The 24,533-nt window shown below is 44.9% G+C and overlaps 1 protein-coding gene across 1 annotated transcript; it reads left to right on the top strand.

Moving 5' to 3' along the window:
* Window positions 1-1,715: 1,715 nt before the first annotated feature.
* RPL11 (ribosomal protein L11) lies at window positions 1,716-6,568 on the top strand. The gene is made up of 6 exons (XM_005544465.4): window positions 1,716-1,744; window positions 2,506-2,656; window positions 3,681-3,787; window positions 4,800-4,931; window positions 5,946-6,056; window positions 6,487-6,568. Exons 1-6 carry the CDS (start codon window positions 1,739-1,741, stop codon window positions 6,514-6,516), a joined length of 537 nt encoding a protein of 178 aa, XP_005544522.1. The 5' UTR covers window positions 1,716-1,738; the 3' UTR covers window positions 6,517-6,568.
* Window positions 6,569-24,533: the final 17,965 nt, after the last annotated feature.

The following is a 24,533-nucleotide window of genomic DNA, read 5'->3' as shown; positions in this document are numbered from 1 at the left end:
GGACAACAGAACAAGACCGTGCCTCAAAAAATAAAAAATAAAATAAAAAAGAAAGAAAAGAAACGCAGATGACTCTGGAGGAAACATTTTAAAAAGCCATCCAGGAGAACGCCTCCTTTTCCCTAGGGGACCCACTTCCTGCTCCCACAACTGCTTCTGATGCTTCTTCTCACCTTAAAAAAAATTACAGTGTCCAGTAATCTTTTAATCAAAACACTGCATCATAGGTGGAGACTGAAAGCCTGCCATTTGTGGTAGCTGTTTTTTGTTTGTTTATTTGTTTTAAGACAGGGTATCGCTCTGTCACCCAGGCTGGAGTGCAGTGGGGTGATCTTGGCTCACTGCAAGCTTCCTCTCCCAGGTTCAAGCGATTCTCCTGCCTCAGCCTCCCGTAGCTGGGATTACAGGCATGCACCACCAGGCCCGGTTAATTTTTGTATTTTCAGTAGAAACGGGGTTTCACCCTGTTGGCCAGGCTGGTCTCGAACTCCTGACCTTAAGTGATCCACCCACCCCGGCTTCCCAAAGCGCTGGGATTACAGGTGTGAGCCACAGCGGCTGGCCTGGTGGCGGGTGGGGTGGGGGCCGGTGGTCGCTGTTGCTTCACAGCTGATCCAGGTTTTCCGGTGATGCTCCTCTGCTGCTTAGTTGCCCTGAACACATTACTTTTTCACGGTATTAATGGCATAGCATATATTTTGCTGTGAAGTACTCATATGTGAATAAGCATAAGAAAGTATTGCTTATCAGTAGCATATACATTTACAGTCTGGAACAATGGTTAGGCCAACCAACCAGAGACTGTCCACAAGGGTGGCTGAGATAGTGACACCTTTGGTTTCTGATGGTTCAATGTATACAAACTTTGTTTCATGAACAAACTTACTTAAAATATTGTATAAAATTACCTTCACACTATGTGTATAAGGTGTATATGGAACATAAGTTAATTTCATGTTCAGACTTGGGTCCCATCTCCAAGATATCTCATTACGTTTATGCAAATATTCCAAAATCCGGAAAAATCCCAAATCCAAAAACCATCTGGTCCCAGGCTTTTCAGGTTAGGAATACTCACCCTGTAGTAACTTGCCCAAGGTCACATAGCTACTAACTGATCGAGACAGGACCACATCTGCCTGTCTTCAAGCTCGGGACTCTTGAGCTACCACACCATTCCGTTTGTATAAATTCTATTTGTGCCCGGCGTGGTGGCTCACTCCTGTAATCCCAGCACTTTAGGAGGCCAAGGCAGGTGGATCATTTGAGGTCAGGAGTTCGAGACCAGCCCGACCAACATGGTGAAACCCCATCTCTACTAAAAGTACAAAAAAAATAGACAGATATGGTGGTGCGCGCCTATAATCCCAGCTACAGAATAAATTTGCGTCATAATTTGCATGATTGATTTAATGTAGTTTTGGCGGTCTCATCACACAAGCACCACCAGCACCTGACACTGGGAGGAGAGAACGTCTTCAAGGTCCGGAAACTCAAGGTCGTGCTGATTCTAGGAGCTTTCAAAAACTATTTTTGGAAAACCCAAATCCCGGTCTTCAGCCAGCGTTGCTTGCAGTTGCTAGCCCTACCCACAAGGGGGAAGCCGACGCTGCACTGCGCAGCCAAATGCGCCTCTCTTCCTCTTCTTGATCTCTGTGGTTAGCCTGGGAAAAAAGCCCGCCTCCTGGCCCATAAGGCCCTGGGCCGGAAGCTCCGTTTTCTTTTCCTGCACTCCATCATGGCGGTGAGTAGCTGGGATCTGGATTTGCTTTTCTTTATCCGTCGCCATCCATGGCAGGCCGAGCTTGCGGGGGCTACCTCGCCTGCAGCCCGAGGAGTATGGACCCCTCAATGCTTGCCGGCCCAAAACTGGCAGAGCCGTTCGAGCCAAGGACGCAGGGTTGAATTCTGTCACTTTCCCTGCCATCATTTTAGGAGCGGCTCCGGGCAGTTGCCGGGAGAGCTCAGAAGCACTGTCAGGAGGCTGCAGCTAGGGCAGATGGGGTGAATGGAGGGTTCTGAGGCAAGGGTCCGCGCCTTTTCCTGGTTCCGGGGACTTGAGACTTGCTGAGTGCTAGGAAACCTTAGCCGGGTGCTCGGCTTAGGGAAGGTGCCAGCCTTTAGACAGCTTCCGAGTGGGATGCGGAACGTCGCATAACCACGTGTTTCCTGTTAGCAGTTAAGTTCTATTCCGTCGCTTACTCCCCTTAGTTTCCCTTACAGTGGGGGCGCTCTTTGTTATCCTGAGCCTCTTAGAGTTCGATCTCAGTGTCCGTAACCTTTAACACTCAATACCTGTCCTGAGTTTTCTCTTCACCTGTTCCGTTCGTGGAGGAAGAATAGGTCCCGAGCTGACTTCGTTCCTTGATGCCTCCCAAACACGGTGATACCTTCTTCGTTACGATTTGGGATGAGCAGAAATAAAAATGCTGTGCAGATAGAAAGTAGTAAAAACTCAGGGCTCTCAGCTGTGAGTGTATTGACTGCTGCTCTTCCCCATTGCAGCAGGATCAAGGTGAAAAGGAGAACCCCATGCGGGAACTTCGCATCCGCAAGCTCTGTCTCAACATCTGTGTTGGGGAGAGTGGAGACAGACTGACCCGAGCTGCCAAGGTTTTGGAGCAGCTCACAGGGCAGACCCCTGTGTTTTCCAAAGGTGAGTAGTGACAAATGACAGGGCTACCCACTTGGGTCGCCTGTTTGTTTAATTTACCTGCTGTCGAGTCTGTTTAGAAAGTGACAGTCGGCATCACTTAAAGCGTTAAATTCATGAGCCGACCAAAAAGTGTCTTTGTTTTCGAGATTGCATGTGGGATTGGAACACTGGATTTTATATGAGCAGATCTTAAGCTAAGGCTAGCCCAAGTAAAGATTTTCCCAAGTAACTAGGATATGAGATAGAGTGGAAATATCAGGAACGAAGTAAAGATCATTAGATCTGATTAGCAGTTAGGGTTATATAGGCTGCCTTAAGAACAGGGCTGTACAGGAGCATGAGAGGCTTCAGTGGCCTATGATAGTGCTACTGCACTACAGCCTGGTTGACCCTATCTCAAAAGTTGTATACAGATTGCCTGGGTTTGAGTGATGGCTTCACCACTTGCTGGTCTGACTCTGGGCTCTCTGGACCTCTGCTTTTTTATTTGCATAAAGAGGGTGTAATACTTGATAATTGTGGAAGATAAAATGAGTTGTATATGTGCCGTTGCTTTAGGATGGTGAAATGTGGCAAGTCTTTGGATTCCAATCCTGCTTTTTATTACCAGTTGTGCAAGTTAATAAACCTCTCAAAACCTCACGTATAAAATGTGGACAACAGTATAATAATAAGGTTTTAGCAAGTACTAGATTATTGTCAATAATGCTTTATTTTCTTTGGACCATGATAATCTTACTAGTGACTTCTTTGGCTTATTCTGGTTGTGAACTTGCCCTTCTTGGAACTTTGGCATTATGACTGTTCTTAACTGCTGAAGGATGGCTGGATGTCTGGAAATGGGAAAATCTGCTGTGGATGAAATCTTATTAATAGATGTAGGCGACACTAATTAGAACACCACAACTTAGAGTGTGGATGAATACTTAATGCCTCTTTAAGTCATGGAGATGGTGTTCTGGGAAGGAGGTGAGTGTAGTGGGGGTGTGATGGCATCTGACTCCTTGTTACCCCCTTTCTGCAGCTAGATACACTGTCAGGTCCTTTGGCATCCGGAGAAATGAAAAGATTGCTGTCCACTGCACAGTTCGAGGGGCCAAGGCAGAAGAAATCTTGGAGAAGGGTCTAAAGGTGAGGCTAATCCCCTAATGGAGTGATATTAATGAGCACCCACTTAATAACACAAGTAGATAAGTTACATTTAATGTTCTGTTCTTTGGTGCCTTGACATTTATTATTTAAGTTTCTAAAATACTTTTTACAATCAGCAGGGTTAAACTATTCTTGGTGGTTTAAGAGATGCTTGAGGCTGGGCACAGTGGCTCTACGCCTATAATCCCAACACTTTGGGAGGCCAAGGAGGATAGATTATTTGTGGCCAGGAGTTCGAGACCATCCTGGCCAATATGGTGAAACACCATCTCTACTAAAAATATAAAAATTAGCCAGACTTGGTCGCGGGCGCCTATAGTCCCAGCTACTCGGGAGGCTGAGGCATGAAAATTGCTTGAACCCGGGAGGTAGAGGTTGCAGTGAGCTGAGATTGTGCCACTGCACTCCAGCGTAGGCCACAGAGTGAAACTCTTGTCCAAAAAAAAAGGATGCTTGGGAGTCATTTCACTCCTCTGCTTTCTCTGGGTTTTTCTCTGTTCTTTGGAAGCTGGGAGAGGTCATTTTGGGTAGTTGGGGTGTAGTGAGGAAGTCAGATTGTGTTCCTAGCCAAGTTTTATTGACTTTTTTTTTTTTGAGACGGAGTCTCGCTCTGTCACCCAGGCTGGAGTGCAGTGGCCGGATCTCAGCTCACTGCAAACACCGCCTCCCGGGTTTACGCCATTCTCCTGCCTCAGCCTCCCAAGCTGCTGGGACTATAGGCACCCGCCACCTCGCCCGGCTAGTTTTTTGTATTTTTTAGTAGAGACGGGGTTTCACCGTGTTAGCCAGGATGGTCTCGATCTCCTGACCTCGTGATCCGCCCGTCTCGGCCTCCCAAAGTGCTGGGATTACAGGCTGGAGCCACCGCGCCCGGCCTATTGACTTCTGTTTTTGCTCTGGGGTGCATGTTGCAGACTGAGCTATTAATAGTTATTTGGGGGTGGGAGGGAGATGATGACGAGGAATGTTATTGCTGCATTTTTCTCCACAGGTGCGGGAGTATGAGTTAAGAAAAAACAACTTCTCAGATACTGGAAACTTTGGTTTTGGGATCCAGGAACACATCGATCTGGGCATCAAGTATGACCCAAGCATTGGTATCTACGGCCTGGACTTCTATGTGGTATGAATATTTCATCTTTTCCCGCTCCTGGTCTGTGAGGAGAGGGGAATCTTTATTTTATTTCATATGTGGTATGTTGGTGTTCACATGTTGAGTTGCAGCTTTGAATATTGTCTGCCTTTGTGTTCTCCTCCCTGTTGGGAATATGTGCCTCATTTGTGGCAAGTGTAGGGGTGCAGCACTGAACAAGATGGACAAGATCCCTGCTGTTGGAGAGCTTGCAGTCCAGGATCTGTAAAGCACCCACATGGCTTAAAGGTGGATGAAGGAAACTGTTCCCTCCAGCCAGTGATTTGAAACTTTGGAGAGAGGCAGTATTGGTGCCACATTTGGTCTGTGGTTTGGCTGCACTGAGGCTCTTCTTCCCCTGATTCTTCCTATAGAAACAGCTTTGGGTGATGCAGTGGTTTGATCAGGAAGGGGGTTTTAACATAGAAATGACCTTTTGTGTTACTGCCGTGTTTTGGTCCAACAATAAAAACTGAATAGCCTAAATCAGAAGTCCTGACTAGCGTGGAACCTGAAAGATGGTGACACCCTCATTAGACAGACAAGTAATAAGAATTGGATATTAACAGGATGTTGGAGGAACCGCACACCTTTGGGAAGCACTTTTGAGCTGAAGCAGAAGGAAGAAAATATAGATATATATTTGTGCTTCTCAGAGTTTTATGTTTTCTACACTGCTGGTGTGGCTATAGATTTTTAAATGTTATTTTTTAAAATGTTTTGGAGATTGGGGAGCAGGAATGGAGGATCCTCAGCACCACTGGAAGATAGGCTGGGGTTGGGGGGAGGTGCTGAAAGTTCCAGCCTCCATAGCAAACCTATAGTATGGCTGTGTGTTGTGTGAGATGCTGGTGGCAGCTTTGTCAGACACTGAGATCAGGGGTCTTGCTCCAGAATCCACCGGGCTGCCAAGTGACTCTTGAAGATCTGTCTGTAATGTTGAGTCTTGTCCATCTGCTCTTGACTCTGAGCTGGCTAGGTGACTGTTGGTTATTCCTGGGACAGGTGCTGGGTAGGCCAGGTTTCAGCATCGCAGACAAGAAGCGCAGGACAGGCTGCATTGGGGCCAAACACAGAATCAGCAAAGAGGAGGCCATGCGCTGGTTCCAGCAGAAGGTAAAGCTGATTTATCTCAAGTGAAGTGGTGGAATGTGGTGTTGGTGAATGGAGTTGGGATTTGGGGATGCAAAATATAGGACTATTTGCTGGGTACCTTCTTTAAAATTAGAATATTGGGCACCTTGATAAATCAGGGGCTTCCAGGGATGATGGTTTAAAAGAATATCCAGAACTAGGCCTCCCCACCACCATGAATGGGGGTAGCTGGAAGGGGAGGAATATGGCTTTAACAGGAGCCCCCTTTCTCAGATGATAGTGCAGTTCAGCACAGTGTAAAAACCAGCCAGCTTCCTACTTAGTCCAGAAAAGGATGGGATTCAGAGCCCAAGTTCATGTATCAGTCAGATTTGAATTCTCAAAAGTTAGCCATTGCTGCAATCTCTGCTGTTGCCTCCTGTTCTGAAAAATCAAATCTCTTCTCTTTCAGTATGATGGGATCATCCTTCCTGGCAAATAAATTCCCGTTTCTATCCAAAAGACCAATAAAAAGTTTTCAGTGAAATGTACAATTCTGTTGTGTGTTCTGTGAAAGGATCCTGGCCATATTCAAGTCCTTGGACCTCAAGCCACTTAAAGCTTCGATGGGAGTAGCTGGTAACAACCCTGTCATCCTCTGATTGGATGCTAGTATTTCCTGGCAGATCCAAGTCCGAGCTTCATAGCATCCGTTGCCTGTGCTTGCCACACCTTGGTTGATGCACTGTGGTGCAGTAGCCCCATTTAGGAGGGGAGGGTTTGGTTGATGTTGGGGTTTGAATTTAGAGCCTTGATTAAGCAGAGTGCAGTGCTCCTGTGTTCCAGGAGGCTCCCTGCTATTCCGTGATACTGTTCTGTACTAGAAATTTTATCAGCATTGATGTATCATGAAGGAATGATAGGCTTTGGTGTGATGTTTGAGATTAAATTTAGACTTAACTGTTCAGGCTCAGGTTTCTTTAACAACGAGAATATAAGGTTGTTGGGAGGCAGTGTGTGTAGATAAGAGGGCAGTCTTTCCATTTCCAGCCCTCTCGGTGAGTTGTTTCTCTGCCCCAGTCTCCTTAACTGTATCAGGAGGCAATAATAGTAATATCTGTCAGAGGATTAAATGATTTAATACGAAATGCTCAGACTAGCACCAGGCACGGAGTGCTCAAAAGGGGTTTAGTTTTTGTGTTTGGGTATATGAGAAATGTAAATTCTGTTAGCTTGCTTCCCTTTGGTGCAAAAATGGAAATACTTTCTCTGTGGTGATTGTCTTTTTTTTTTTTTTTTTTTTTGAGGCAGAGTCTTCACTCTGTCGCCCAGGCTGGAGTGCAGTGGCACCATCTCAGCTCACTGCAAGCTCCGCCTCCCGGGTTTGTGCCATTCTCCTGCCTCAGCCTCCCGAGTAGCTGGGACTACAGGCGCCCGCCACCGAGCCCAGCTAATTTTTTGTATTTTAGTAGAGACGGGGTTTCACCGTGTTAGCCAGGATGGTCTCGATCTACTGACCTCGTGATCCGCCTGCCTCGGCCTCCCAAAGTGCAGGGATTACAGGCGTGAGCCACTGCGCCTGGCCGTCTTTTTTTTTTTTTTTTTGAGACTGGAGTGGTCTGTCACCCAGACTGGAGTGCAGTGGCGCGATCTCACTGCAGGCTCCGCCCCCGGGTTCACACCATTCTCCTGCCTCAGCCTCCCGAGTATCTGGGACTACCAGCATCTGCCACCACACAGAGCTAATTTTTTTGTTTTGTTTTGTTTGTATTTTTAGTAGAGACGGGGTTTCACCATGTTAGCCAGGATGGTGTCGATCTTCTGACCTTGTGATCCGCCCGCCTCAGCCTCCCAAAGTGCTGGGATTACAGGCATGAGCCACTGCGCCTAGCCCCTGTAGTGATTTTCTATATCTCACTGAAGCCGACGCTCAAAAGCCATCATTTTTGTGTATTTGTTTTTTTGTTTGTTTGTTTGTTTTTTTTTAGACAGTCTCCCTTTGTCATCCAGGCTGGAATGTGCAGTGGCACGATCTCTGCAACCTCTGCCTCCTGGGTTCAAGCAGTCCTCCCACCTCGGCCTCTCAAGTAGCTAGGATTACAGGCATCCGCCACCAAACCCAGCTAGTTTTTTTTTTTTTGTACAGATGGGGTTTCACCATGTTGGCCAGGCTGGTCTTGAACTCAGCTTCCCAAAGTGTTGGGATTACAGGTGTGAGCCACTGCACCTGGCAAACGCCATCATTTTTCTGACACAATACTTGGCCATTGGTTCATCATTTTCAATTTCGGGTTTAAATTTTTTGGAGCACATGTTAATTCAGTTAAATAATTTACTAATTTCTGACTAATTAGAGTTCAGTTGTCCTTGGGCCACCCATTCATTGCTGTTCAGAAGTTCTCAAATTTGCTGCTTTTGTAGGTATTTTGAAACCTGGAAGTAGATTATTTGGTGTGTCTCATTTTTAAAATGAAAATAAAGTTACCTTACCCAGTAAGATGAGTTCTAGTTGGTGAAAGGGGAGAATCATGGAACATGTTGCCATATACTTTTTAATTTCATTTAAAATATAAAATGTGCATTCATATCTCAGTCTTTTACTACAGGGCCAGGGCCCCCACCTCAAATGGGGTGAAGGAGTCTCATTCTTAAAATTCAGCTTCATTTTTATAGGGGGGAACCATACTTGTTTTTACTAACTTCTGAATTAAATAATACTCAATAAACATGTTTAAGAACAGACTTGGTGAATGGATAGGTAATTAGTTCTGGGTACGGAGAACAAATACTAGTTTTACCTAAATAAAGCATTTCAGAAATACAAAATGTAGAAATTCTCTCAATTTTAACAATATAAACCTGTTGAGCCTTCATTTGGTCCTTGTGTATTGTTTGTGTACTCAGTTGACTTAACTTCCCACTTAAAAAAACTGCTGTGTTCCTGACCCAGTGGATAAAGCACTGTTGGGAGTTCAAAGAGCTAACTAGGTTTTAGTCCTGGCTCTAACTAGCATTGAGATTTTGGGTAGGTCATGAAACATCTGGAGGACTGGAACACTAGACACAGACTCCTACCCAGTAGCTAGACAGCTTACCCCTATTCTGGCTAGAAGCTTGACTTGGAAACAAATGTCCTACTGGTATCTAAAGCACTGTCATTTGTGGTTGAGCTTGTACCAAGTGGGTAGATAGGATTGCCTGGTAGTTTGTTAAAACTCTTGGGCACTATCTCAGACCTACTGAATTAGAATCTTAACGAGATCTGCAGGTGATTTGTACGCATACTAAAGTGTAGAGGTAGTGGCCAAAAAAAGCAGGAAGGGCATGATACCCAAGGAGGTTCTTAATACATTCAGTTCTTAGGAAGTTCTTACTGTGCGGTTATTTTTCTCGTTTCTTTAGCTGCCACCCATGAAAGTCTGGGAGTAGACCCTGTCTCAGAAAAAAAAATTGATCAAAAATTATACTCAATGATTACAATACTGAGGGGACAGTATTTTCACTATTAGAAACACCAAATAGTAAACACAGCTAAGGCTTTTTTGTCTTTTAAACATAGTTGGGAGGTGTTCTTACTTTTTCCCTTTAACAGTTGTGTTCTCAGTACATTGCAGTGGCTATACAATATTTCATTCTGGAAATGTATAGGACATAATTATGTAGTTGGCACTAAATGTCAGGAATGTCAGTTTCATTAAACTGTCCAATAGAGGCTCTTTTATCCTGCTGTCTTGGCCCTCAGTCCAGTGAGTACCTTTAAGGTCCTTGCAAAGTATCTTGAGCTGTTGTTCAATGGGATGGTATTGTGGAAAGAACACTAAACAGGAAAAAGGTTATCCATCTTCATTTGTGTTTGAGACAGGGTCTTGCATTGTCATGCTGGAGTGCAGTGGTACCATCACGACTCACTCCAGCTTCAACCTCCTGGGCTCAAGTGATTCTTGTACCTCTATCTCCCGAGTAACTGGGACTACAGTTGCATGCCAGCATGCCCAACTTTTTTTTTTTTTTTTGGTAGAGAAGGGGTCTCACTGTGTTGCCCAGGCTAGTTATCCATGTTATGATTTTGGTTCTGCTTTTCCTACTAGCATTATGACCATAAGCAAGAAACTTAGGAAGTTAGTCTGGCCATCTAAAGTGGAGCGTGTTGGATTTTGCGTATAATTGTGTGCTTAAGCTTTCTTTTCTTGCAGTTTAACACTGGCTAGTCCTAACCTGCTAAACTCAATGCGAATGCTGAGGTGCTCCAGCCAACTGGTGGGTGAAGACCAGAATGAGTAGTCTGCCAAAGGCAACTGAGTCCTAAAGGGTTAAGGCCCAAGCCTTGTAGGTACTCTAGCCCAGAAACCACCCACACAGGTAATTTAAACTGCCAGCCACTGGGGACCAAGCTAGTGCCTGGGGATACAGAACTAGTCAGAGCTGCTTGTTATAGAAAACACTGTGGTTGTCGGAGGGGAATCCAGCCTAAGGCACCTGGAGGGCGCCAGGAGAACTGAACTTGACTCTGCTTAAGGTGGCAAATGCAGGAAAGCTTAGGAAACAAGTACAGATGGTTTGTTTTCACAAGTCAGTGAACCAAACTGATGACCTGTGATTATACCAGTTGACCTTTGTGTAACAAGTTTAGGATGTTTTGTAATTATCTTTTGTCAAGATTGATACTTTTTGTGTGTGTGTGTGTGTGACGGAGTCCTTCTGTCACCCAGGCTGGAGTGCAGTGGCGCATTCTCGGCTCACTGCAACCTCAGCCTCCCGAATAGCTGAGATAATAGGCGCCTGCCACTGCACCCAGCTAATTTTTATATTTGTAGTAGGGATGAAGTTTCACTGTGTTGGCCAGGCTGGTCTCGAACTCCTGACCTCATGGTCCACCTGGCTCGGCCTAAGATTGATGCAATTTTGTATGCAATAAGTATGTAGGTAGTTACCTGGAATCTAAAAGGAGCTTGAAAGGCAAAGGCATTCAACAATAGGCACAAGTGAAATTCTAGACCCTCTCAGTTACCCATTGCTTTGATAACATGACTCAACGCTTTGAAATGCTCTGATGTCTGTCTTTGGAATACAGTGCTTTATTTTTTGCTTTAAAGATTGGTTCTGTTCAAACATTACATGGCATATCATAGTGGTTAAGAGCACAGAGTTTGGAATTTAAGGGTGGGGGGGATGAAGAGAGGTTGATTAATGGGTATAGAAATATAGTTAGAGGAAATAAGACCCAGTGTTTGATAGATCAATAGGGTGACTAATGACCTGTATTTTAAAATAGAGAAATTTTTTTTTTTTTTTTTGAGACGGAGTCTCGCTCTGTCGTCCAGGCTGGAGTGCAGTGGCATGATCTCGGCTCACTGCAAGCTCCGCCTCCCGGGTTCATGCCATAAAATAGAGAATAATTCTAATGTTACCAGCATAAAGAAAGATAAATGTTAAGGTAGTGGATATCCCAGTTATCCCGATTTGATCATTATACGTTGTACGAATGTATCAGAATATCACATGTACTTCAAAATATGTACATCTGTTTTGTATCAATAAAAAAAATAGGCCAGGCACAGTGGTTCATGCCTGCAGTCTCAGCACTTTGGGAGGCCTAGGTGGGCAGATCACTTGAGTTCAGGAATTCAAGACCAGCCTGGGCAACTTGGAGAAACCCCACTGGGCGTGGTGTTGCACACCTGTAGTCCCAGCTACTCAGGAGGCTGAGGTGAGAGGATTGCTTGAGCTGGAGAGGTGAAGGTTGCAGTGAACTGAATCATGCCACTGCACTCCTGCCTGGGCAACGGAGACCCTTTCTCGAAAAAATTAAATAGGGTGTGGTGGCTCACACCTATAGTCCCAGCACTTTGGGAGGCAGAGGCAGGAGGATGGATTGAGTCCAAGGAATTTGAGACCAGCCAGTAAGACCCTGACTCTACAAAAATAAATTAGCCAGGTGTGGCATGCACCTGTAGTCCTCATTATTTGAGTTTAAGGCTGAAGCAGGAGGATCCCTTGAGCTCAGGAGTTTGAGGCTGCAGTGAGCCATGATCGTATCACTGGGCAACCAAGCAAGACCCTGTCTCTAAATTAATTAAAATAAAAAATTTAAAATTTAAGCATCTCAAATGCCTTGCAGGAATATGGGATAAAGTGCCCAGAATGGTCCCTGTCAGATAGTATAGGCTTGTTTTCTGTGAAGAGCCTACTAACTGCCACTGGTGTCCCCTTCCAGCCCTGACATTAGGAAATAGTTGTGCAATGGTTGTTACTCTCAGGGTGGTCACCCAGGCAAACTCCAGAGGAGGGTGTACTTTCGCTGATTAGCCTTCTAGCCCCTTTTCCCCAAATCCCCAGGGAAGGCTGGGAATCATGAAAATGGAGTTGGGCTTTACTTGTCAACAATTGAGTAAATCCTAAATAGGGACAAACATCCAAGTAGCTCCTGAATTATAATTAAAGGAAAAACATTTCTTAAAATGGAAGGTGTATGTACTTTGTAGTGGACATTCTGTAATCTCAGTCACAGGGCCATGTCTTACTCTATATTGCTAGTGTCCCTTGAGACCAGCTTGTTGCTCAGATTGGACACAGCAGCACTGCCGCTGACTACCTGAGTGAGAGGGTGGGCAAGTCAGCCAGCCTCTCTGGGCCTCAGATCTTGTATAAAATAGGCTTAACACTTACCTTACAGGGTTACTTGCCGGAATTAAAGATAGTATATGTAAATCACTCTGCATATATAGTAGGAGCTGTTTATTGTAAATATTATGTAATAATTGAGTATATTCTTGATATTCTGTGGTAAACTTAAATTTAAGAGGTTTTATTCTGTGGCTTGAGCATCATTCTTTGCTGGTGAAGAAAAGAAGACGAATTCATTTAATATTTGAGTGCTTGCCTACCTGAAGCATAGCATTGAACCAAATAGATATATAGTCCCTGCTGCTAGGTGAGCAAAAATAAGTATTAATACTTGTGCTTCTTCTGCCTGCTTTTCAGGTGGAAAAAACCCAGTGCTCCTCTTTGACATTATTTAAGATTTCTCCTCACTATAGCAGTATAGTGACATTAACTATGCTTTTTCAAATCATTTCTTACCACCACCAAAAAAAAAAAAAAAAATTGTACCACCTGAGGGCATTCCAATCTCCTCCTCCCCAAGTATAGGAAAAGACTGGATGAATTGGGTCCTGGCACCTGTAGTCCCAGCTACTCAAGAGGCTGAGGGGCGAGGATCACTTGATCCCAGGAATTTGAGGCTGCAGTGAGTCATGATCACATCACTACACTCCACCTTGGGTGACAGAGTAAGACCCTCTCTAAAGAAAAAAAAAAAAAGACCGGGTGCATTGGCTCATTCCTGTGATCCCAGCACTTTGGGAGGCTGATGCTCAGGTGGATCACCTGAGGTCAGGAGTTCGAGACCAGCCTGACCAACATGGTGAAACCGTGTCTACTAAATACAAAAAATTAGCCAGGCATGGTGGCGGGTGCCTGTAATCCCAGCTACTTGGGAGGCTGAGGCAGGAGAATCGCTTGAACCTGGGAGGCGGAGGTTGCAGTGAGCTAAGGTTGTGCTGTTGCACTCCAGCCTGGGCAACAAGAGTAAAACTCTATCTCAAAAAATATATATATATCTAATATAAATATGTATAGTATATGTTATACACACACACAGATTCCTGAACTCTTCTCAGAAACTTGGTTTTTGTAGGGCTCAAGAATTCACATTCTTAGAACACTGAAGGTTGAGAATCATTGTTTTCTCAACAGCAGTGGCTTTCAAAGCTTTTTTTTTTTTTTGAGACAGTCTTGCTCTGTCGTCCAGGCTGGAGTGCAGTGGCGTGATCTCGGCTCACTGCAACCTCTGCCCCTCCAGGTTTAAGCAATTCTCTGCCTCAGCCTCCCGAGTAGCAGGGATTACAGGCGCGTGCCACCATGCCCGGCTAATTTTTTTGTATTTTTAGTAGAGACGGGGTTTCACCATCTTGGCCAGGCTGGTCTTGAACTCCTGACCTCGTGATCCAGCCGCCTTGGCCTCCTAAAGTGCTGGGATTACAGGCGTGAGCCACCACGCCCGGCCTCAAAGGTTTTTGACTACAGTTCACAGTAAAAAAAAAAAAAAAAAAAAAAAATCAGAGTAGAGAGAGGAAGGATAAAAAATGTATTTTATGTATCACTACATACGTATATACTCACCCCTGGAAAAACTTCATGAAACAACCTCACTACAGGTAATGCAGTCCTATTGTATAGTCTGTTTAATTGTTTTCTTTCCTAATGATGATCTCGCTCTTTTTTTTGTTTTTGTTTTGAGACAGGGTCTTGCTTTTGTTGTCTAGGCAGGAATGCAGTGGCATGATCTCAATTCACTGCAACCTCTGCCTCCCAGGTTCAAGCGATTCTCCTGCCTCAGCCTCCTAAGTAGCTGGGACTACAGGTGTGCACCATCACACCTGGCTAATTTTTGTAATTTTAGTAGAGACAGGTTTTCACCATGTTGGCCAGTCTGGTCTTGAACTCCTGGTCTCAAGTGATCTGCCCGCCTTGGCCTCCCAAAGTGCTGGAATTACAGGTGTAAGCTACAGTGCCCGGCCCCTAATGCTGATTCTAACCCATTGTATTACTCTGTTTTCACACTGCGATAAAGAACTACCTGAGACTGGGTAATTAAGAAAAGAGATTTTAATGGACTCATAGTTCCACATGGCTGGGGAGGCATCAGAAAACTTAAAATTATGGTGGAAGGGGAAGCAAGACATGTCTTACAGGGTGGCAGGAGAGAGAGAGCACGAAGGGTGAACTTTTAAACCATCAGATCTCGTAGGAACTCTACGAGAACAGCACGGAGGAAACAGCCCCCATGATCCAGTCACCTCCCACCAGGTCCCTCCCTCTACACATGGGGATGACAATTTGAGATGAGATTTGGGTGGGGCACAGGGCCAAATCATATCGACCATTAAGGAGATTGTTTTTTGAGACAGGGACTTGCTCTGTCACCCAGGCTGGAGTGCAGTGGTGTGTTCACAGCTCGCTGTAACCTCTAACTGGGCTCAAGTGAGCCTGCTTTGGCCTTCCCAAGGTGCTGGAATTACAGGCGTGAGCCACTACACCCAGCCCATTAAGTAGATTTTAATCCGCGGTTTGAAAAATGCAGTGTGTGATGTTGTTGATCAAGTTTGAACCCCAGAGGCAGAAGTTCTGAGCTAGAAGAGCCTTCACAGGTCATCTAATCCACCAGTCCCTAAGCCTTGCGCAGTACTGGGCTGGGTACAGGAGAATCACCTGAGATATCTGTTTAAAATGTGCATTCCAGGCCCCAACTCCAGAGAGCTTAAAATGGAACAAAGGACTGTGTTTAAAGTTTAACAAGCTTCCTAGGTGAGTTGTATGCACAGCCAGATTTGGGAGTTCTTCAATGCAACCCTTACCGGTAAAGGCCCTCCAGAATGGTGGAGGGTTTGAATTTGCCTCTGTTGTATGGAGGAGAGGCTTTCTCAGTTTGAAGTAACACCTTCAGGTTACTTAGGAAATACAATTATTTACCTGATACTTTGTTTAAAAGTCATGAAAGAACTGTCACTACTGAATTTGCAGGTTTGACATGTTTATTGTATTACTTTCTAGTATACCAAAATAAAGATGTAACTGTCTAAGAAATGTGTCTGGCCGGGTGTCATGGCTCATTTGGAAGGATTGCTTGAAGCCAGAAGTTTGAAACCATCCTGGGCAACATAGCAAGACACCCATTGCTACAAATTTTTTTTTCTAAATTAGCCGGCCAGGCTCGGTGGCTCATGCCTGTAATCCCAGCACTTTGGGAGGCTGAGGCGGGTGGATCACGAGGTCAGGAGTTCAAGACCAGCCTGGCTAACATGAAACCCCATCTCTACTAAACAAAGTACAAAAAATTAGCCGGGCGTGGTGGCGGACGCCTGTAGTCCCAGCTACCGGGGAGGCTGAGGCAGGAGAATGGCGTGAACCCGGGAGGCAGAGCTTGCAGTGAGCCGAGATCATACCACTGCACTCCAGCCTGGATGACAGAGCGAGACTCCATCTCAAAAAAAAAAAAAAAGAAAGCCAGGTGTAGTGGTGCACATCTTTGGTCCCAGCTACTTGGGAGGCTGAGACAAGAGGATCGCTTGATCTCAGGAGTTCAAGGCTGCAGTGAGCTGTGATCACACCACTGCACTTCGTCGTGGGTGAGAATGAGACACCTGTCTCTTTAAAAAAAAAAAGGAAGGAAAAAGGCCAAGCACAGTGGCTCACGCCTGTAATCCCAGCACTTTGGGAGGCTGAGGCAGGTGAATCACTTGAGCTCAGCAGACCAGCTTGGGCAACATTGGTGAAACCCCGTCTCTACTAAAAACACAAAAATTAACCGGGCATGGTGGCAGGCACCTGTAGTCCCAACTACTGCAGGAGAATTGCTTGAACCTGGGAGGCGGAGGTTGCAGTGAGCCAAGATCACACCACTGCACTCCAGCTTGGGAGACAGAGCAAGCCTTTGTCTCAAAGGGAAAAAACAAAATAAGAAAAATTTTTTAAAAGTGTCCACTAAAGTCCCTTATTCAGTAACTTTCTTTTGAGTGTCTACCATGTGCTGGGCACTGTTTAAGGGGCGTAGGGTGCATTGGTGAACAAAGACAAAGATCCCTGGCTTGGAGCTTACATTCTAGCGGAGGGAGACAGACAATAAGCAATCCATGAGTAAATGTTAGAGAATGTTATAAGATGGTATGTGTGTTGGGAAAAGAAAAAGTAGAGTGGGGTGAGGGGGTGAGGAAAGGCTGGTCAGAGGAGGCCTCACTGAGAAGATGAGATTTGAAGCGGGTAAGGGTTGGGCACTTGGATCTGTGAGGAGGAGCTTTTGGAGAGATGGAAGAGCTAGAGCAAAGGCCTTCAGGCAGAGGCGCATTATAGCACCGAGCCCACTACAGCTAGGCAGCATGAGAGGGCAAGAGGAGGGGGTCAGAGGTGATGGGCAGCCACTGTGCAGGCTGTGTAGGCTGTTAGAAAGACTGTTAGAAAGACTGTGGCCTTTACTGAGCGAAATGAATCACTCCTTGCTGAGTTGGCAGAGGCATCGCATGATCTGACTTCCATTTTAAAACTAACTGCATATTAAGAACAGAATATGGGGGGCAAGGGTGGAAGCAGGAAGACCTGTCAGAAAGTATTGTAAGCTGAGTGCCGTTGTGCAACTGTAGTTCCATCTGCTTGGGAGGCTGAGGCAGGAAGATGGCTTGAGCCCGGGGGGGTTGAGCCTGGGAGGTTGAGCCCAGGCATTCATGCTGGTCCAGATGTGGCAGCGTTGGAGGTGGTGAGACATGGGCAGATGATAGATACATCTTGAAGGTAAACCAACGAGATTTCCATGGACAACTGGAGGAAAGAGATGAGAGAAAGTCAAGTGGAGAATGACTCAAGTTTCTGGCCCCTAGCAAAAGAAGTACGGAGTTGCTGTTAATTTAGATGGAGAAGGTAGCATGGAACAGATTTGACAGTTAGGAATTCCATTTTGAACATGTGTAACTTAAAATCTATTTATTATCTGAAGGAAGATGTCAAGTAGGCATTCTGGAACCTGGACTGCAGATATCTGTTTGGAGGTCTTCAGCATAGGGAGGTCCATATTTATAGTCTTGAGACTGGATGAAGTCATAGGGGAGTAAGTATGACAAAAAGAGAAAAGGACCGAGGACTGAACCTTAGGGTACTTAAGCATTAAGAGGCCTGAGAGGCGGCCGGGCACAGGGCCTCACACCTGTAATCCTAGCAATTTGGGAGGCCAAGGTGCGAGGATTGCTTGAGGCCAGGCATTCGAGACCAGCCTGGGCAACATAGCAAAGCCTCATAGTGAGTCTCTATTAAAATTGTTTTTAAAAAAACTAGCCAGGCATGGTGGTGCATGCCTGTAGTCCTAGCCACTTGGGAGGCCGGGACAGGAGGATTGCTTGAGTTCAGCAGTACAAGACTGCGCTGAGCTGAGATCACACCACTGCAGCCTCGGCAAAAGAGCAAGACCCTGTCTCAAAAAATAATAATAATAATAGTAATAAAAAGAGTTGTGAGAAAACAAGAGGAATTGACAAAGGAGACTAAGAAGGAGGGACCAGTAAAGTAGGAGAAAAACCAAGTGCCTGGTAACCTGGAAGTAGAGTAAGGGTATGTGAAGGAGGAGGGATGATGAACTGACGTGAGTGCCCGCAAAGAGTCCAGTAAAACGAGGACTTTGAATTAGGCATGAACTTCACAGCATGAAGGCCTCTCATGGCCTCCCTGGAGCAGTGCTGCCAGGGTGATGGGCCAGAAAGCCTGAGTATAGTGGGCTTCAAAGAACGTGAGGAGAGTGACTGGGGACAACTGGTAGACAATGCTTCCAAGGAGCTCTGCTGTCAAGGGGAACAAAAGTGGGAAAAACTTTCTATGACTGGGAAAATCCAGTAGAGAGAAAAATTGATGTGGGAGAAGGGAGAGCTGCAGTAGCAGTATCCTTGAGTGGGTGAGAAGGGTGAGTTTGTAGCACACAGAGAGGGTTTAGACTTGGATAGAAGCATGGCTGGGGTGTTAGTGATAAGTTGGGAGCCTGAGTGTGAGTGCACGTGTTGGCTGGTGGTGGATATGGAATGGAGTTCTGCGGATGTGCCCGGTCGCCTCTCAAGCCTCTTAATGCTGAAGTACCCTAAGGTTCAGTGTTGGGTTCAGTTCTCTTCTCATTGCTCTCATTTTCTCAGTGAAGTAGAAATAAAGGTAGGGATGAGTCACTGGGAGAGTCCTGCACCACAGTAGGGAACTCTACCTGAGGGCAGGACCCTCAGTGCAGCCTCTGTGGGTAAAGAAATAGGTTTGAGAGGTAAAGGGCCATGCTGGTTAGTAGCAGAGCCAAGATGGCCCAGATGGCCTGGTTTCGTGCCTGGCATCTGACAGATCCATAAGAAACAAATCATTTCACTGTCTTGACAAGGTTGAACCCTCGTGGCTCTTCCTAGTAGTGTCTCAATCTGCAGGTCTGTTCTGATACAGAGATGTCCTGCGAGCAGCTCTTTCCTCTCTGTCTGTTCTCTCTGGATTCTGCCTTGCCTGCCTTCCCCCCTGCTCTGCATCTTCTTCCTACAAGATCAGTGATGCTCAAACTTGAGAGTACATTAGAATCTCCTGTATGGCTTGTAAAAGCTGGATTGTTGGGCCCCCACCCTCAGAATCTCTGATTCAGTAAATCTGGGGTGTCTGAGAATCTGCATTCCTAACAAGTTCCCAGGTGATGCTGAGGCTGATCCCGGAACCAAGCTTTGAGAACCACTGTGTTAGACTGTATACATACCTCTTGAATTCAGGTTCATGAAGGAACTGTGTTAGACTGTATACATACCTCTTGAATTCAGGTTCATGAAGGAACTGTGTTAGACTGTATACATACCTCTTGAATTCAGGTTCATGAAGGAACTGTGTTAGACTATATACATCCATCTTGGATTCAGATTCGTGAAGGAACTGTGTTAGACTGTATACATCCCTCTTGCATTCAGGTTCATGAAGGAACTGTGTTAGACTATACATCCCTCTTGGATTCAGGTTCGTGAAGGAACTGTGTTAGACTGTATACATCCCTCTTGGATTCAGGTTCATGAAGGAACTGTGTTGGACTATATATACATCCATCTTGGATTCAGATTCGTGAAGGAACTGTGTTAGACTGTATACATCCCTCTTGGATTCAGGTTCGTGAAGGAACTGTGTTAGACTGTATACATCCCTCTTGGATTAAGGTTCATGAAGGAACTGTGTTGGACTATATACATCCATCTTGGATTCAGATTCGTGAAGGAACTGTGTTAGACTGTATACATCCCTCTTGGATTCAGGTTCGTGAAGGAACTGTGTTAGACTGTATACATCCCTCTTGGATTCAGGTTCATGAAGGAACTGTGTTAGACTATACATCCCTCTTGGATTCAGGTTCGTGAAGGAACTGTGTTAGACTATACATCCCTCTTGGATTCAGGTTCGTGAAGGAACTGTGTTAGACTATATACATCCATCTTGGATTCAGATTCGTGAAGGAACTGTGTTAGACTGTATACATCCCTCTTGCATTCAGGTTCATGAAGGAACTGTGTTAGACTATACCTCCCTCTTGGATTCAGGTTCATGAAGGAACTGTGTTAGACTGTATACATCCCTCTTGGATTCAGGTTCATGAAGGAACTGTGTTAGACTATACATCCCTCTTGGATTCAGGTTCGTGAAGGAACTGTGTTAGACTATATACATCCATCTTGGATTCAGATTCGTGAAAGAACTGTGTTAGACTGTATACATCCCTCTTGCATTCAGGTTCGTGAAGGAACTGTGTTAGACTATACATCCCTCTTGGATTCAGGTTCATGAAGGAACTGTGTTAGACTGTATATATCCCTCTTGCATTCAGGTTTGTGAAGGAACTGTGTTAGACTGTATACATCCCTCTTGGATTCAGGTTCATGAAGGAACTGTGTTAGACTGTATACATCCCTCTTGGATTCAGGTTCATGAAGGAACTGTGTTAGACTATACATCCCTCTTGGATTCAGGTTCGTGAAGGAACTGTGTTAGACTATATACATCCATCTTGGATTCAGATTCGTGAAAGAACTGTGTTAGACTGTATACATCCCTCTTGCATTCAGGTTCGTGAAGGAACTGTGTTAGACTATACATCCCTCTTGGATTCAGGTTCATGAAGGAACTGTGTTAGACTGTATACATCCCTCTTGCATTCAGGTTTGTGAAGGAACTGTGTTAGACTGTATACATCCCTCTTGGATTCAGGTTCATGAAGGAACTGTGTTAGACTATATACATCCATCTTGGATTCAGGTTCGTGAAGGAACTGTGTTAGACTGTATACATCCCTCTTGGATTCAGGTTCGTGAAGGAACTGTGTTAGACTGTACACATCCCTCTTGGATTCAGGTTCATGAAGGAACTATGTTAGGCTATCTATATACATCTGTCTTGGATTCAGGTTCATGAAGGAAGTATGTTAGACTGTATACATCCCTGTTGGATTCAGGTTCGTGAAGGAACTGTGTTAGGCTATCTATATACATCTGTCTTGGATTCAGGTTCATGAAGGAACTGTGTTAGACTGTATATATCCCTGTTGGATTCAGGTTCGTGAAGGAACTGTGTTAGGCTATCTATATACATCCGTCTTGGATCAGGTTCATGAAGGAACTGTGTTAGACTGTATACATCCCTCTTGGATCAGGTTCATGAAGGAACTGTGTTAGACTGTATACATCCCTCTTGGATTCAGGTTCGTGAAGGAACTGTGTTAGACTATGTACATCTCTCCATCTGTCCTCTGTCAAGCCTTAGGAGTGCCTCCCATTAATTGTGTTCTAAGAATGTTTGCTGAACTCATTCATTCGGCAAATTTTTATTGTGTGCCTGGCTGTGTGTTGGTATCTGGGGGATACAGCACAGAGAAGCCATTCAGCTGTTAAGGGGTATAGTGGAGATTGAACCCAGGCAGTCTGGCTCCAGAGGCCATGCTGTTAATCACCACCTTAATACACCAGCACCATACTGACCCTTCCTCATTGTCATCAGAGAGATTGAAAGAGAACTGGAAAGAGAATGACTTTCTCACTTTGTGATTCATTGTTAATTAATGTGGTATCCATGTGGCATCTAAAATCATTTGTGCTGCCAGTAGTGCCACCCCACACTGTAGGATACAGCAGGTTAGAACACACGGTGACATATGGTGTGGCAGGAGTTTGCTTAGGTAGTTCTGTGAGCACTGTGTGAAGGAGTGGCTGGTGGGGAGGGGGGCAGATTACAAAAAACCCATTTGATTTAAATCTATTATTATGAACAAACCAAGAAAAGAAAAGAGTTTGGAGAAAAGTCATCTCAGGCAAGGCAGTAGTGATCACTAAGGTAGGGAAGCAAGAAGAATATTAAGTATTTGATATGCCTGGAGTTGAGAGAGTGTTGGGGGCCTGACAGGAAATAGGGCTGAATTGACTAGATTTTTGAAGGGCCTTGAACATCAACCTAAAGAACCTGAACCTGATCTTGAAATCCAGTCAGCTGCAATGGGAAGGGCATGGGCTCTGGAGCCAGAGATGTGGGATGGAATCCCAGTTCTGGCTCTTAATAACCTTGTGATCTTCATGACTTTCTTAATTTCTCTGAATTCAGTTTCTTGGGTAAATAGAAATAAATATTCCTATCTGACTTGGTTATTATGAGGAGCAAAAATAATGCAAGTACCTGGCATATAACTGACACAAATGGTCATAACTATTATCAGTTACCTTGATGTTTAGAAAGCTCATCCTAGCAACAGCATACAGGGGACAAGGGCAGTGTCCAGGGCAGAGGCGGAAGCAGCAGGAACATTTTGCCGCATTCCTGATGAGAGATGGTTTGGCCTAATTGAGGCAGTTGGAGAGGGGGTGGCAAGTAAAGATAGTTGAGTGACATCTGGTGTTAATTACTGCTGTTTACATGCAACCCTGAAAGTCCATAGCAAATTTTAATTTCTAATTTTGCTGAGACACCCTAACCGATGTCTGTTATGAAAGTCATCTGCTAGTGAAGGTGACGGAAGAGGAGAGAAAATGAGGCAATCTAAAGAAAACGGTTTCTGAGACGGAAATCAGCTGGAGATAGAGGTGAGATTCATCAGAGACTGGGATCGTGATGGGAGGCAGCCTCTGTGTAGACAGTACTGTTTATTCTGCAGCAGAGGAGAAGCCTTTTGTTCTCATCATTTTCATCCAGTATAAAAGTTACTTATCAAAGAAGTCAGGCAAAAGTTGGAAAGGTAATTTAATTATAAAGCACTATAGTCCTGGATTTATATGATCAGTGGGTATCCAAGGGTCTTTCTCTAGTTATATTTTATTTCATATTCCAGAGACAGTTATATGGAGGCACATACTTGGGAATTCTCAACAGTCTTTTATCCTCTAGAATATCAGATGTTTTCAGTAGAATTGACAAGCGTTGGTCTATAATTTTCAAGTCAATACTTTTCTCATGTTTTTGAAGATGGTAACAACAAATTTGAAGTTAATCTAGTGTAGGTTCTATAAAGCAATTACAGAATAAGGAGCTTGACTTGAGATCCGTTAATCTTAATCTAGTATCCTGGTCCAGTCTTTCAAAGTACCTGCCACTGATCAGAGCATATCTGGAGGACTATGGTCAGTTCAGAGGTTTATATTTTAAGTGGGAAGTTGACATATTAAAGCAAGGTCCAGGCCGGGTGCAGTGGCTCATGCTTGTAATCTCAGCACTTTGGGAGGCTGTGGTGGGGGGAACACTTGAGGCCAGGAGTTCGAGACCAACCTGGCCAACATGGTGAAACCCCACCCATCTCTACCCAAAATACGAAAATTAGCTAGGTGTGGTGGTGGGCGCCTGTAGTCCCCCTAGCTACTTGGGAGGCTGAGCTACGAGAATCACTGGAACCCAGGAGGCGGAGGTTGCAGTGAGCCATGATCATGCCACTTATACTCCAGCAAGACTCTGTCTAAAGAAATAATAGTAATAAATAAAATAAGGTCCAAGGAAGGTCACTGGGTATAAAGTATATAAGGTGTTTTGACTGTCTTCAATAGTTTGCATAAACACATCTCATTCATCCAAGCTAGAAGCAAATACTTGTTTTTTTTTTTCTTTTTTTTGGGGGGGGGGAATGGAATCTCGCTCTATCACCCAGGCTGGAGTGCCGTGGCATGATCTTGGCTCACTGCAAGCTCCGCCTCCCGGGTTCATGCCATTCTCCTGCCTCAGCCTCCCGAGTAGCTAGGACTACAGGCACCGGCCACCACGCCTGGCTAATTTTTTGTATTTTTAGTAGAGACGGGGTTTCACCCTGTTAGCCAGGATGGTCTCGATCTCCTGACCTCATGATACGCCCACTTTGGCCTCCCAAAGTGCTGCAATTACAGGCATGAGCCACCGCGCCCGGCCATAAATACTTATTTAAGCTGCTGAGTTCAGCCTAGACTGACTTCCACTGAGGCATAACAGCCTTTTATAGCATAAAATGCTGTTAGAGCTGAAATGAAAGGATACTAAATTCAGACCTGCTAAGTACTGTTGAACCTGGGCTTGTGTATTAACCTCTCTGAACTTTAGATAATAATATTGCACAGGATTACCAGGAACTAAGTGAGATCATATTGGTAGCATGTCTGCAATACGGTAGGTCCACAGTAAGCATTGGTTCCCACATACTTACAGGCAATTTCTAAACAGCCTTTGTATCCATCATTCTAGTTATTCATCTAGCAAGTATTTATTGACGGCTACTGTATTTCAGGCACTGTCTAAACTACAAGTATACTTATAGAGCTTACATTTATCAAGCAAATATAACGTCAGGCCAGGCGTGGTGGCTCACGCCTGTAATCCCAGCACTTTGGGAGGCTGAGGCAGGTGGATCACCTGAGGTCAGGAGTTTGAGACCAGCCTGACCAACATGGTGAAACCTCGTCTCTACTAAAAATACAAAAAAATTAGCTGGAC

The sequence above is a fragment of the Macaca fascicularis genome, chromosome 1, assembly GCF_037993035.2.
Source record: "Macaca fascicularis isolate 582-1 chromosome 1, T2T-MFA8v1.1".
Lineage (NCBI taxonomy): Eukaryota > Metazoa > Chordata > Mammalia > Primates > Cercopithecidae > Macaca > Macaca fascicularis.
Note: the sequence above shows the minus strand (reverse complement) of the source record. Positions and strands in the feature narration are given on the sequence as shown.

Excerpts from the sequence above, each read along its gene's own strand:
- RPL11 (XM_005544465.4), top strand. Across the intron at positions 2,657-3,680 it reads GACCCCTGTGTTTTCCAAAG|CTAGATACACTGTCAGGTCC; the intron begins GTGAGTAGTGAC and ends CCCTTTCTGCAG. Across the intron at positions 6,057-6,486 it reads TGCGCTGGTTCCAGCAGAAG|TATGATGGGATCATCCTTCC; the intron begins GTAAAGCTGATT and ends CTTCTCTTTCAG.